At 43.5% G+C, this 13,853-nt stretch overlaps 1 protein-coding gene across 2 annotated transcripts in view; it reads left to right on the top strand.

Annotated features, from left to right (window-relative positions):
- Nucleotides 1-13,853, top strand: part of ELP3 (elongator acetyltransferase complex subunit 3) — a 134,091-nt gene that overhangs the window by 64,976 nt on the left and 55,262 nt on the right. For both annotated transcript variants that reach the window (XM_073586335.1, XM_073586336.1), the window contains one exon: nt 10,743-10,904. In XM_073586335.1, the coding sequence (XP_073442436.1) occupies nt 10,743-10,904 (162 nt within the window). The remainder of the gene's footprint in view (nt 1-10,742; nt 10,905-13,853) is intronic.

Below are 13,853 nucleotides of genomic sequence, written 5' to 3'. Positions count from 1 at the left end.
CTTGAACCAGTCTGTCTCAGAGTCCTCCAAGTGATCATGAGCAAACTGTAGACGAGCCTTGACATGACGCTTTGAAAGTAAAGGTACCTTACGGGCTCGTCTGGAACGGAGACCATTGCGGTGGAGTACGTTACTTATGGTATTGACTGAAACCAATGTCCCCACTGCCATGAGATCTTCCCGGAGCTCCTTCCTTGTTGTCCTTGGGTTAGCCTTGACTCTTCGGACAAGCCTGGCCTCGGCACGGGAGGGAACTTTCAAAGGCTGTCCAGGCCGTGGAAGGCTAACAGTAGTTCCATAAGCCTTCCACTTCCGGATGATGCTCCCAACAGTGGAGACAGGTAGGCCCAACTCCTTGGAAAGGGTTTTGTACCCCTTGCCAGCCTTGTGACCCTCCACGATCTTGTCTCTGATGGCCTTGGAATGCTCCTTTGTCTTTCCCATGTTGACCATGTATGAGTGCTGTTCACAAGTTTGGGGACGGTCTTAAATAGTCAGAAAAGGCTGGAAAAAGATATAATTAATCCAAACATGTGAAGCTCATTGTTCTTTGTGCCTGAAATACTTCTTAATACTTTAGGGGAACCAAACAGAATTCTGGTGGTTTGAGGGGTTGAATAATAAATGACCCTCTGAATCAACTTTTCACAATTTAAAAAAAAATTAAACAGAGAAATAACATTCTTTTTTGCTGCAGTGCATTTCACACTTCCAGGCTGATCTACAGTCCAAATGTCACAATGCCAAGTTAATTCCGAATGTGTAAACCTGCTAAATCTGCAGGGGGTTGAATACTACTTGTAGGCACTGTAACTACTATAATACTGCCCCCTATATACAAGAATATAACTACTTTAATACTGCCCCTATGTACAAGAATATATCTACTATAATACTGCTCATCTGTACAAGAATATAACTACTATAATACTGCCCCCTATGTACAAGAATATATCTGCTATAATACTGCTCATCTGTACAAGAATATAACTACTATAATACTGCCCCTATGTACAAGAATATAACTACTATAATACTGCCCCTATGTACAAGAATATATCTACTATAATACTGCTCATCTGTACAAGAATATAACTACTATAATACTGCTCCTATGTACAAGAATATATCTACTATAATACTGCCCCCTATATACAAGAATATAACTTCTTTAATACTGCCCCTATGTACAAGACTAACCACTATAATACTGCTCCTATGTACAAGAATATAACTACTATAATAGTGCCCCTATGTACAAGAATATAACTACTATAATACTGATCCTATGTACAAGAATATAACTACTATAATACTGCCCCATATGTACAAGAATATAACTACTATGTACAAGAATATAACTACTATAATACTGCTCCTATGTACAAGAATATAACTACTGTAATACTGCCCCCTATGTACAAGAATATAACTACTATAATACTGCCCCCTATGTACAAGAATATAACTACTATAATACTGCTCCCTATGTACAAGAATATAATGGAATCCAACAACACCAATCATGCCATTTGGGAGCAATCCATATCTCAGTTTCTGGAGAGATTAGGATCATGAAAATTAGAGATTGGTAAGCTGGTTTTGTTGCCTACGCAGTGATATGGTTATTATATCTCTGAGGTGTATGGTTTTTGCAATAGGACTTGTCTTAATACTTCCCATATACTGGCATCCATCTTTGTGGCCAGAACAAAGAGATCTTTTCCCTTTAGCTGTGCATGGGGGGAAGGAGAAGGCTTCGAGAGGAAATGCCCAGTATCAGGTTTCAGATGTAGGCAGAGAGCTGTGCACACACAGAGCTGCTAAGGGGGGCAAAAGGAGGGGGCTGCAAAAGCTGACAGGCTACTTTCTCATAGAATGAAGGATTCTAGAAGGTTACAGAAAACATCATACTTTATAGACATTTTACATTACACTGCCCCTATGTACAAGAATATAACTACTATAAGGGTATGTGCACACGCTGTGGTTTTGGCCCTGCAGAACTGCAGCAGTTCCGCAGACATGGTACTTTACCATGTTAGCCTATGGGTTTTCAAAACCGCAGTGCTCACGCTGCGTTTTTTTACCTGCGGAAAAGCTGCGTTTTTTTTTCCGCAGCATGTCAATTGTTTCTGCGGATTCTGCTGCGGTTTCACACCTTTAACATAGTAGAGGTGTGAAACCGCAGGGCAAAACCGCAGGTCACTTTACCTGCGGTTTTACCTGCATTTCCGCGGGAAAAAACCCGCAGCAGAATCCGCAGCGTGTGCACTCACCCTAATACTGCCACTGATGTCAATGAAAATTACGACTTTTGTTTATTTGTCGTCTCTTCACTCACTGTTCTCTGATTCGGGGATTGTATTTTGGTCTCTCAGTCATAAGGGGGTTAAAAGTCTGAGTTGTGTTTCTGAGCTGTGGTCTCTCCCTGGGTCAGACTTTACAGAACTCTCCCTTATCTCTGTAATTAATTGTCTTTCCCTTCACTAGAAATGAGATGAACTTGACTAAAGGACAATGCCGGATTATGCTCTGATGGAGTCCTGTAATCTGCATTAACTTCTTTATAACCCGGCTGAGTCACCGATGACAGACCGGACTAAAAAGGGGAATTATGTTGCTCTGCGCGGACGACTCCGCTGTGATGTTTGGTGCCGATGAATGCTTATTATTCATTGCTGGAGCAATAAAGCATTGTGGGAGTCCTATAGAGACGGCTTTTAATGTGCGTTTTAGAGGCAAACATGCAAAAAGTTATTTGGCAATGAATTCACTTGGGCAGAGAAACGCGCGTCTCGTCATTTTCATAGTCAATGTTAAAATCTACCTTATACAAGTTCCGCAGATGATTTCGCTCTGTCCTGTTGCAAAGCTCCAAATTCCCTGCACTGGCATAGATACAATTTCGGCTTAGTAGGATCTTGTGCTGGACACTGTCGAGTGCTTCCTTTGTTTGCAGGTCATTTATGTGAAGGGGGCTGGCTTAGCTATCCTAATAAGCCAATCAGCTAGATTAGACAGCGGCAGAAACAGACAACACTGTCAGATTCTAGAAATCAGCAAATTGATTAGGCTAGTTTCACATTTGCGTTTGGAGGCGCAGCGGACTCTCGCCATGAAGCTCCGCCTCCTCCAGTCAGCTTCGCCTGTGGGCGCATGCCGCTGCATGCAGCCTGCGTACCCTATCTTTAGCATTGGGTACGCCGGCCGTGCGTAGGTATGCTTTTGCCGCCGCATGCGCCGTTTTGACGGTGCGACGATCACGCCAAAATGCAACACGTTGCGTTTGACGCAGGTCGCCGCACCGTCAAAATGACGCATGCGGCGGCAAAAGCATATCTGCGCACGGCCTGTGTACCCAATGCTAAAGATGGGGTACGCAGGCCACTTGCAGCCACATGCGCCCATAGGGGGAGCTGACCGGAGGAGGCGCGGCAGGGGGCGAAGCTTCATGGCGAGCGTCCACTGCGCCTCTAAACGCAAATGTGAAACTAGCCTTAGTAAAAAATGGAATTAATTACCAATTTCACAATATTTTACGGGTTCAACATTTACGAGTACCATAAAAACTGAGCTTTAAGAAATGTAACACATTTTACGGCTTCTTTTAGCCCCAACCTTGTTACTCAAGAGCCTTGAAAGATATATAAAGTACTAAATCCTCCCCCAAAAAAATTTTCATACTCCTTTATCCAATATTAAATAGTGTCAATTTTTTGTCAGAGCAAATATGGGAACTGTAAAGTTTTATATGGATAATCCTGCCCACTTAAAGTCTTGGTGGCATCAAAACAAAGCTGCTGCACAGAACTAAGCAAAGTTAATGTAAATGATACTTTGTGCCCCAGAATGTCACTATCAGAAGTTAAACAATATTGATACTTTTGTAAGCTTGATACCCATGAGTAGAGATAGACAAGCCTGAACAGTAAAGTTCGGCATCCGTATCGAATACTTACTGTTTGGGAACAGACACCGAACACGGACTTCACCAGGAAGTCCGTGTTACTGTTCGGTTCGACCCCTCCTACCCCAAACATCGGGTGGTTCTTGCTTTATCATGTGCGTGATAGCACGGCAAACACTGCTTCTGATCGGCGGTAAAATCATTACTGCCGGTCCGACAGACTTGGTACCCACCCTGTCAAATGACGGTGTGAGCCTGCAGCTTTGATCCGAGGTAAAAAGTTTACCTCCGGTCACTGGTGTCTGCTGATGGCACTAATGCTCCCTTCAGCCCACGTCTGCTGCCACTAATAACGAGAGTAGGCAGCGGCTGATGGGAGTATTCATCAGCCGACGCCTACGCTCTAAATAAATAATTAAAAAAAAAAGAGCTTGGCTCCCCTGTATTTTTGATAACCAGCCAGTCAAAACTGACAGCTGCGGGCTGCAACCCTCAGCTGTTTTCATTAGCAAGACTGGTTATCAAGAATAGAGGGATTGCCATGCAGTATTTCTAATTATTTAAATTCATTTAAAAAAAAAAAAAAAGCTGTGGGAGCCTCCTTATTTTGCGAACCAGCCAAGCTAAAGCAGACAACTGGTGGCAGGTATTCTCAGGCTGGTAAGAAGCCATGGATATAAACCTTGAAAGATGATGGCTGCATCTTATATTGGCCAAAATTGCTGACAGGTTCCTTTTTATCTTTGCCTACATCAAAACAAAGGTGCTGCACAGAACTAATAAGAAAAGATGGCAAAAAATGAATCCTAGGGACATCAGAGCTATGGTGGCATCATCTGCTAAGGATTTAGCTTGTGGAAAAGAAATCTTACACGAGATAAAACTGGAAATAACAAAAAAAAAATTACTTGGATATACAACATTCATGTAAATAAGCAGCATCCCTAAAATTACATCCAAATATTAGATAGTCCCCTTATGAATTGTGTTCTTAGATCACGTCACGTTGAGTTTTTTCTTTGCTGGTTGCACACTCGTGTATTACTTTTGTATAGTAGCTATTGTCTACAGATCTCGGCTCAGTTACGCAGAGATGTATGGAGCGAGTTATATAAATGACCTTTCGAAAGCTTTTGTGAATTTTATAGATTTCCGTCTGTCGTACTATAGAACATGAACCTTACCTGCCCTCCTCACCGCTCGTTACAACGCAGCACAAAGACACCGCTCAGATCGCATTCATTATCTGTCCATTGTTCGAAAAATGTAATACCGGCGTCTTTTCTGATCGAATATCCACCAAAGACTGGGGAATGTCATGTTTTCATTTTGGCTTTTGGATATGGAATCTGACAGTCTAATTTTTTTTCTTTTAGGAAATTGTATTTCTTTGAGTTCAGAGAGATGCTGGAGAGACTGGAGATTTATCTTCCCGGTTACTTACTACTTTATTGCCTTCTAGATTGGCAGCACATGTGGGCAGGGACCTTTCTTATTCTTTATAGATTCACGTAAGGGAGGTGGATGCTAAAACTTGGTACGTATGCTGAGCAGGTGATGGGCAGCACGGCCATAAAATGTTCGTGCAGAGAGACTGAGGGGCTGGAGCAATGGCTGGATGGCCACTGGAACATTAGAGTAGCAGACAGCAGTGAAGTCAAGAGAACCGCTCAGAAGTGTAGGCTTTTCTGATGATGCAGAGCTGACTGGATCAGGAAACCTGTGGGAGCGATCCTAGCGGAGTTAAGCATTGTAGCTGGACCAAGCAGCACAGCAGATCTGGGTACGTCGGGTGGCTCCCTTGTAGTGATGTAGCAGAGCCCAGTAGCATAGCTTTGAATTTCAGGTGACTCGCTCTTAGAGTTGAAGCGGGGCACAGCCGTGTAGGGTATGGTAGTTGACTCGTTAATAGTGATCTAGTAGAGCCAAGTAGCGTAGCAGAGCTTTGAATGTCAGGTGACTCACTAGTGGTGATGTAGCAGAGCCCAGCAGCACAGCAGAAGTGGGAATGTCAAGAGGCTCACTAGTAACCTAGTTTTGTGTGGCACCACAAAGTAGGACATGACATGTCAGATGACTCTGTAAGCTGGGTATGTTAGATAACTTTTTTGTAATGATGGAGCAGAACCTAATGGCATAACTGAGCTTTCAATATTAGGTGACTGGCTTGTAGTGATGTAGCAGAGCACAGCCATGTAGGGTATGTCAGGTTACTTAGTAATAGTGATCTAGTAGAGCCAAGTAGTATAACACAGTCTATTAGGGCTAGGAAAGTGACCGCAGGAGAACAGAAGGAGCTGGCTGGAGCAGAAATCCAGCAGGGGAGGTGGCAGAAGCCAATAATGTTTATAGTTTGCCTCCCTTGCACATCTGGAGCAGGGTAGTCTCTTGGAGAAAGAGTAAAAAGGTGTTGGGTGAGCGCTGAGGCATTTTTAACCATCCTACAGGATCAGAATAACGCTGCTGCTTTCCTCCAGGACCATACTTGTTTTCTTCTTTTGTCTGATGTTATAGCTTGAATAGTTGCTGAAGTTAATGTGGCTGAGCTGCCAGTCAACTGGAGTAGGCCGAGAAGCAACCGGACGAAAGTGGAGGAGCAGCTGGGCGGAGGGAACAGCTGTCCGGAGGCAGAGGGAGCAGCTGGCTGTAGGTTGGGTAGCTAACTGGAGGTGGGGGGAGCAGCTGGGTGGAAGGAGCAGCTGGCCGGAGGCGGAGGGAGCAGCTGGCTGTAGGCTTGGGGGCAGCTGGTTGGAGGCGGGCGAGCAGCTTGCCGGAGGCGGAGGGAGCAGCTGGTTGTAGGCTTGGAGGCAGCTGGTTGGAGGTGGAGGAGGAGCAGCAGCTAACCGTAAGCGAAGAGAGCAGCTTGCTGTAGGCGGGGTAGCTGGGCGAAAGGAGCAGCTGGCTATATGCTTGGGGGCAGCTGGTTGGAGGCGGGTGAGCAACTGGCTGGAGGCTGGGGAAGCAGCTGGTTGGAGGCAGGGAGCAGCTGGCTGGAGGCGGGGGAAGCAGCTGGTTTGAGGCGGGGGGAGTAGCTGGCTGGAGGCGGGGGAGCGGCTGGCTGGAGGTGGGGAGGAGCAGCTGGTTGGAGGCGGGGGGAGCAACTGGCTGGAGGCGGGGGAAGCAGCTGGTTTGAGGCGGGGGAAGCAGCTGGCTGGAGGTGGGGGAGCAGCTGGCTGGAGGTGTGGGGGAGCAGCTGGCTGGAGGTGTGGGGGAGCAGCTGGCTGGAGGCGTGGGGAGCAGCTGGCTGGAGGCGGGGGGAGCAGCTGGCTGGAAGCGGGGGGGAGCAGCTGGCTGGAAGCGGGGGGGAGCAGCTGGCTGGAAGCGGGGGGAGCAGCTGGCTGGAAGCGGGGGGAGCAGCTGGCTGGAAGCGGGGGGAGCAGCCGGCTGGAGGCGGGGGGGGAGCAGCCGGCTGGAGGCGGGGGGGGAGCAGCCGGCTGGAGGCGGGGGGGAGCAGCCGGCTGGAGGCGGGGGGGGAGCAGCCGGTTGGAGGCGGGGGGGAGCAGCCGGTTGGAGGCGGGGGGGAGCAGCCGGCTGGAGGCGGGGGGGAGCAGCCGGCTGGAGGCGGGGGGGGAGCATCCGGTTGGAGGCGGGGGGGGAGCATCCGGTTGGAGGCGGGGGGGGAGCATCCGGTTGGAGGCGGGGGGGGGAGCAGCCGGCTGGAGGCGGGGGGGGAGCAGCCGGCTGGAGGCGGGGGGGAGCAGCCGGCTGGAGGCGGGGGGGAAGGCAGCCGGCTGGAGGCGGGGGGGGAGCAGCCGGCTGGAGGCGGGGGGGAGCAGCCGGCCGGAGGCAGTGCTGCTGAACTAATGTTTCAAAAACAAAACATACCTGACTGCAGTCGTACAGCCAGGATCTGATAAATGCTGCCTCTGGTTTGGGCAAGAAACTATTAATATTAACCTTAAAGGGAACCTCAGAGTAAATAACATTAAGGACGCTAAAAAAACAAAAAGGAAAAAAAGGGATCAGTAGTGAATATTCTGATCAAAGGAACAGTTATCAGCTAATTGTTTGGATCTGTACTTTTTGTGATATTTGAACCGCCCCATGTAAAAATTTACAAATGTGGAAGGAAAACTTATTTCTATAAGATTGTGTGTTTTGGGGATTTTTAATGACCAGGAGGCAAAGTAGTGCTTGTGTGGGAGTTTAAGCAAACGCAAAGGACATTCTAGAAAAAAAATAAATCTGTGTTTATATATAATTAGCTTTATTAAGAGCAATCAATTTGTCCAAGATCTCGAGTGGGCAGAAAACGAAATCTGCAATTGAACCCTGCGTGATGAGCCTTCATTTGCCACACACGAGCGAGCACAGAGCCCGATGCTCTGCTAATGCCGCTCTGAGCACAAATGGTGGTAGTATTTTGTTTATCTAGGATGTACGGTTTATTTTTGCTTTTTTTTGGAAGGGAAGAGTATGTTTTAAAGAGTCGCATTAAAAAAAGAAAAAAAAAAAATCTGATGTGCCAGTTATGAGAAATCAGAAATTTAGATTGGAAGCCACAAACAAATCAGACTGGAAAATGAAACTGGTATGACTCTGCTTATTCTGTCTCATTCTGTATGGCGAAGTTGTCAACTCAGCTGCAGAGTTAACTTTGTGTAAAGGGGTTTTCCTCTTTCGAAAGTGGATCCCAATTGTTCTAAAATTTCTAAGATAACAAACCGCAAGTACTCTCCCTCCCCAAGCCCAGCGTCGAGTACTTGTATTTTTTGGCTGCAGCTGTCGTGTCTCGTTAAAAGCGCACATCACCGCAGTAGCCAATCATGGAGCTCAGTGAGGTAGATGGCATAAGCTGCTAAGCTCAGTGATTGACTGCAGCGGTGTTAAGCACAGACGATGTCATGTCACAGCTCCAGACAAAACACAGAGACCCAAGCAGCAACAGGGAGATGACACTGGTATGAGCAAGCTACGACTAAGTGCATATACCGTACTCGAAACGCAGAAGAATGGTTTCCTTTTCCAGGTGCTGGATGGTTTTACTTTTCTTCCAAAATAGTTTTTTTTAGATTCTTCATCCACCACAGAGTGCCGTATCATTTCCTATTTTTTTCTGCAATACTATAGTATTATAGTTATATTCTTGTACATAGGAGCAGTATTATAGTAGTTATATTCTTGTACATAGGGGCAGTATTATAGTAGTTATATTCTTGTACATAGGGGCAGTATTATAGTAGTTATATTCTTGTACATGGGGGCAGTATTATAGTAGTTATATTCTTGTACATAGGGGCAGTATTATAGTAGTTATATTCTTGTACATGGGGGGCAGTATTATAGTAGTTATATTCTTGTACATGGGGGGCAGTATTATAGTAGTTATATTCTTGTACATAGGGGCAGTATTATAGTAGTTATATTCTTGTACATAGGGGCAGTATTATAGTAGTTATATTCTTGTACATAGGGGCAGTATTATAGTAGTTATATTCTTGTACATAGGGGCAGTATTATAGTAGTTATATTCTTGTACATAGGGGCAGTATTATAGTAGTTATATTCTTGTACATAGGGGGCAGTATTATAGTAGTTATATTGTACATAGGGGCAGTATTATAGTAGTTATATTCTTGTACATAGGGGGCAGTATTATAGTAGTTATATTCTTGTACATAGGAGCAGTATTATAGTAGATATATTCTTGTACATAGGGGCAGTATTATAGTAGTTATATTCTTGTACATAGGGGCAGTATTATAGTATTTATATTCTTGTACATAGGAGCAGTATTATAATAGTTATATTCTTATACATAGGGGCAGTATTATAGTAGTTATATTCTTTTACATAGGAGCAGTATTATAGTAGTTATGTTCTTGTACATAGGGGGCAGTATTATAGTAGTTATGTTCTTGTACATAGGGGGCAGTATTATAGTAGTTATGTTCTTGTACATAGGAGCAGTATTATAGTAGTTATATTCTTGTACATAGGAGCAGTATTATAGTAGTTATATTCTTGTACATAGGAGCAGTATTATAGTAGTTATATTCTTGTACATAGGGGGCAGTATTATAGTAGTTATATTCTTGTACATAGGGGCAGTATTATAGTAGTTATATTCTTGTACATAGGGGCAGTATTATAGTAGTTATATTCTTGTACATAGGAGCAGTATTATAGTAGTTATATTCTTGTACATAGGGGGCAGTATTATAGTAGTTATATTCTTGTACATAGGGGCAGTATTATAGTAGTTATATTCTTGTACATAGGGGCAGTATTATAGTAGTTATATTCTTGTACATAGGAGCAGTATTATAGTAGTTATGTTCTTGTACATAGGGGGCAGTATTATAGTAGTTATATTTTTGTACATAGGGGGCAGTATTATAGTAGTTATGTTCTTGTACATAGGGGGCAGTATTATAGTAGTTATGTTCTTGTACATAGGGGGCAGTATTATAGTAGTTATATTCTTGTACATAGGGGCAGTATTATAGTAGTTATATTCTTGTACATAGGGGCAGTATTATAGTAGTTATATTCTTGTACATAGGAGCAGTATTATAGTAGTTATATTCTTGTACATAGGAGCAGTATTATAGTAGTTATATTCTTGTACATAGGGGCAGTATTATAGTAGTTATGTTCTTGTACATAGGGGGCAGTATTATAGTAGTTATATTCTTGTACATAGGGGGCAGTATTATAGTAGTTATATTCTTGAACATAGGAGCAGTATTATAGTAGATATATTCTTGTACATAGGGTACTGCCATGTTTTTTAAGTTTGTGGATTGGGTTAGGTTTATCAGGAGACTTTGTGTTTTCCTGCTGCAGTTTATTTTTGTATTAAGTCTCCATTGTTTTTTTGTCTCCTCAGATATTCTGAAAGGAGTAACACGAAGTGTGTAGGGATCACCATCGAGACCAGGCCGGATTACTGTCTGAAGCGGCACCTGAGCGACATGTTATGTTACGGCTGCACCAGGCTGGAGATAGGAGTACAGAGTGTATATGAAGACGTAGCAAGGGATACTAATCGGTAAGTGAAGTGATCACTAGATCGAGTGGTTAATTTTTCTAATTAATAATAAATATGTGATGGTACATAGTGGTTAAGCTGTACTTATTAGGGATGTAACCAAAGGTGAATTTTATTCTAAATGTCTATTTAAGAATGCCTAGTACATGCTGAGATATTGAGACAGGACATCATCGGGGGCTGGCGCTGTGGTCACTGTTGCAACTACTATCCTTGGTGTGAAACAAAGTATCATCATTGAAATCTTGGCTGGGCTAGTCCGAAATCATTGCTGGGTAGTCCCTGTCCTACTTGAGCACGCTCCGGTAATCATCCCTGACGTCTGCTCATAATGTGCCTCCTGCTCACTTCGCTATATTCCTTTGAATGCGCACTGACATTACGCTTTGCCAGCCCTATCAAAAGTAAGAAGCTGGTAAGAGAGCGCACTGTCAGTGTGCATTGACAAGGAGAGAAGTGAGATCAGCCCTCGAACCAGACTTCACTGATATCAGTGCGCTCCTAAAAGAGTATAGCGTTGGGAGCGCATACTGAGCAGGAGAGAAGGGGCTAGTCTTTGCTCTTCTTTTATTCCCACTGCTCCCCTGAGATTTTTTTTTTTTGTTCATTTTTTTTATTTTAATTCAGCGTAAAGTTGCAGAGATATGGGTCTTTTTATTTTGTGCTAATTTTTATGCTTTTTATTAAGGGGTGATTCTCAGTGTAGTAATACAGAGTACCCTAAAGACAGGCCTCCAAGGAATCCCCCCTTGTAAAGACCCTAAAAATTTGCATTGAATGAAAATGACCATATCTCTGGAACTTTATGGTTCATCTTGGGAAAAAAAGAAGAATAAAGGTAAATCTGAGTACCCATTAGAGCAACAGGAATAAAATAAGCGCAAAAACTGGACACTTTTGACCAGGGTAAGACGCTACAAATTTTACCTCGCCGAGAACACAGGGGTTTTTTTAAAGGTAATGTGTGATCGGAAAACAACCTATTGTATTCTTTTTGTTTTCTTCATATCACAATGTTTTTATTAAAAATAAAATTTAGAAACAATGCAGTTTTTACACCGGCCACTGGGGCTTTCTTAGTCTCAAACTTTTGTATTTTTTTTTTTTTTTTTTTTAGGAAACAACACATGTACATTAGCTGCAATGAACAGACTGTGACCCTATCTGTTGTATTGAAGCATCTAATGAACATGTGCAATGGTCACGGTGCAGGGAGGGGGTGGGGGTGAGCTGTGACATCACCTATTGTGAATGGTGGATCCTGTGTTATCTGCTGTATATAGAGGTGTTATCAGTCATTGTACAGGAGGAGGTGAGCTGTGACATCACCTATGGTGAATGGTGGATCCAGTGTTATCTCCTGTATATAGAGGTGTTATCAGTCACTGTACAGGAGGAGGTGAGCTGTGACATCACCTATTGTGAATGGTGGATCCAGTGTTATCTGCTGTATATAGAGGTGTTATCAGTCACTGTACAGGAGGAGGTGAGCTGTGACATCACCTATGGTGAATGGTGGATCCAGTGTTTTCTGCTGTATATAGAGGTGGTATCAGTCATTGTACAGAAAGAGGAGGTGAGCTATGATACCTTTTGTGATTGGTGGATTCTGTGTTATCAGCTGCATATAGAGTTGTTGTTACCTGTCAGTGTAACCCTGCTTCTGCTGATAATGAACTTGCTGATAACTCCCAGAAAGGTCAGCAAGTGTGAATCCAAAAAGCTCTATTGGCAAGTATTTAGATTTTTTATTTAAATAAAGATTATGAGATGGGGGAAAAAAAAAAATCATTGCACAAATTAAGAAAAAAATACATGTAACTCAAAAATTCGAGTTAAAGAATAGGTAATTTTCTGATAACACATTCCCTTTAATTTTATAGTTTAATGCTTTTTGACCAAGCTATCGGCCACTTTTTGCAGTCCATCAGGGGTAGGTAGGTTTCCTAGGCAATGGCAAGCTGCGCCTGCGTCCAAGCTCTCCAGCTGGCTGGATCGCTGCATGTCCTTTTCACAACAACCCATCTTGCAAAGTAAAGCTGCAGTGTAAAGCATTGTGGAAAAGTAGTAGAAGTCTTAAAGGCAAAGATAATATTTTGTATTTCTCACCATGCAGAATTGGTGGTAAAAAAAAAAAAAATACTCTTGGCACCGATTCACTCTGTTTCTGGAAAAGGTTAAATTGCAGTTTGAGATGATTCCTAGATTGCAATTTCCCATCTTTCTAGGTATCAGATTTTTGGGTTTGATCATTTTTCGTTTACATTTGAGGTTCTGCGGCTCGTCAGACCCCCATAAAAACTTCTTCTTTTAGCTGATGCTGAAAGTTTCTAATATGAAGGGTTAGGATAAGCTGCTCACAAGTCTGGAAAAGTAGGAGCGAACGAGTGGGCGGAAGATGATGTGAGATAACCGTCCTGCCAAGGTGCTAGATCAGCGCAATCAATAAATCCTTTAGCTGTAAGACTTGTAATCTTGGCTTTCCTTGACCTCCATTATATTAATGCCTGTCCTTGTCACAAATCTGGCAATAGTCTCGCCCTTCGTCATAGTGGACTGCGCAGGCGAGGGAAGGGAAGAAAGTCAGGCTCGGCGTGACGCGCGAGTGTACAAAATTTGTGAATAATGATATCATCCTGTCCGGCACAAAGAAAAGTTCTACAACTTTGAAATATACTTTATAGCTTCACGCTTGCGGTCAGTGAATATGGACATTCTTGATGATAAAACCTTTACACGCATAGTACAACTGTTAGGCTAGATCTGGGGTCTGCAACCTTCAGCACTAGAGCTGCCGCAAGAATGTGGGACCTGTGTGTATAATTTCTTTCACATGCTAATGAAATGTTGCTAGACTCTGTTCTAGGATGGCCAATTTTATCGATGATTCCCAGGAGGGTATTATAGCAGGCTGTAAAGGCCCAAACAAGTTTAAAGGGGTTTTCTGAA

The sequence above is a fragment of the Dendrobates tinctorius genome, unplaced genomic scaffold, assembly GCF_039654945.1.
Source record: "Dendrobates tinctorius isolate UK_male_01 unplaced genomic scaffold, ASM3965494v1 ptg000093l, whole genome shotgun sequence".
NCBI lineage: Eukaryota > Metazoa > Chordata > Amphibia > Anura > Dendrobatidae > Dendrobates > Dendrobates tinctorius.
The sequence above is the reverse complement of the archived record's forward strand: the minus strand, read 5'-3'. Positions and strand labels throughout refer to the sequence as shown.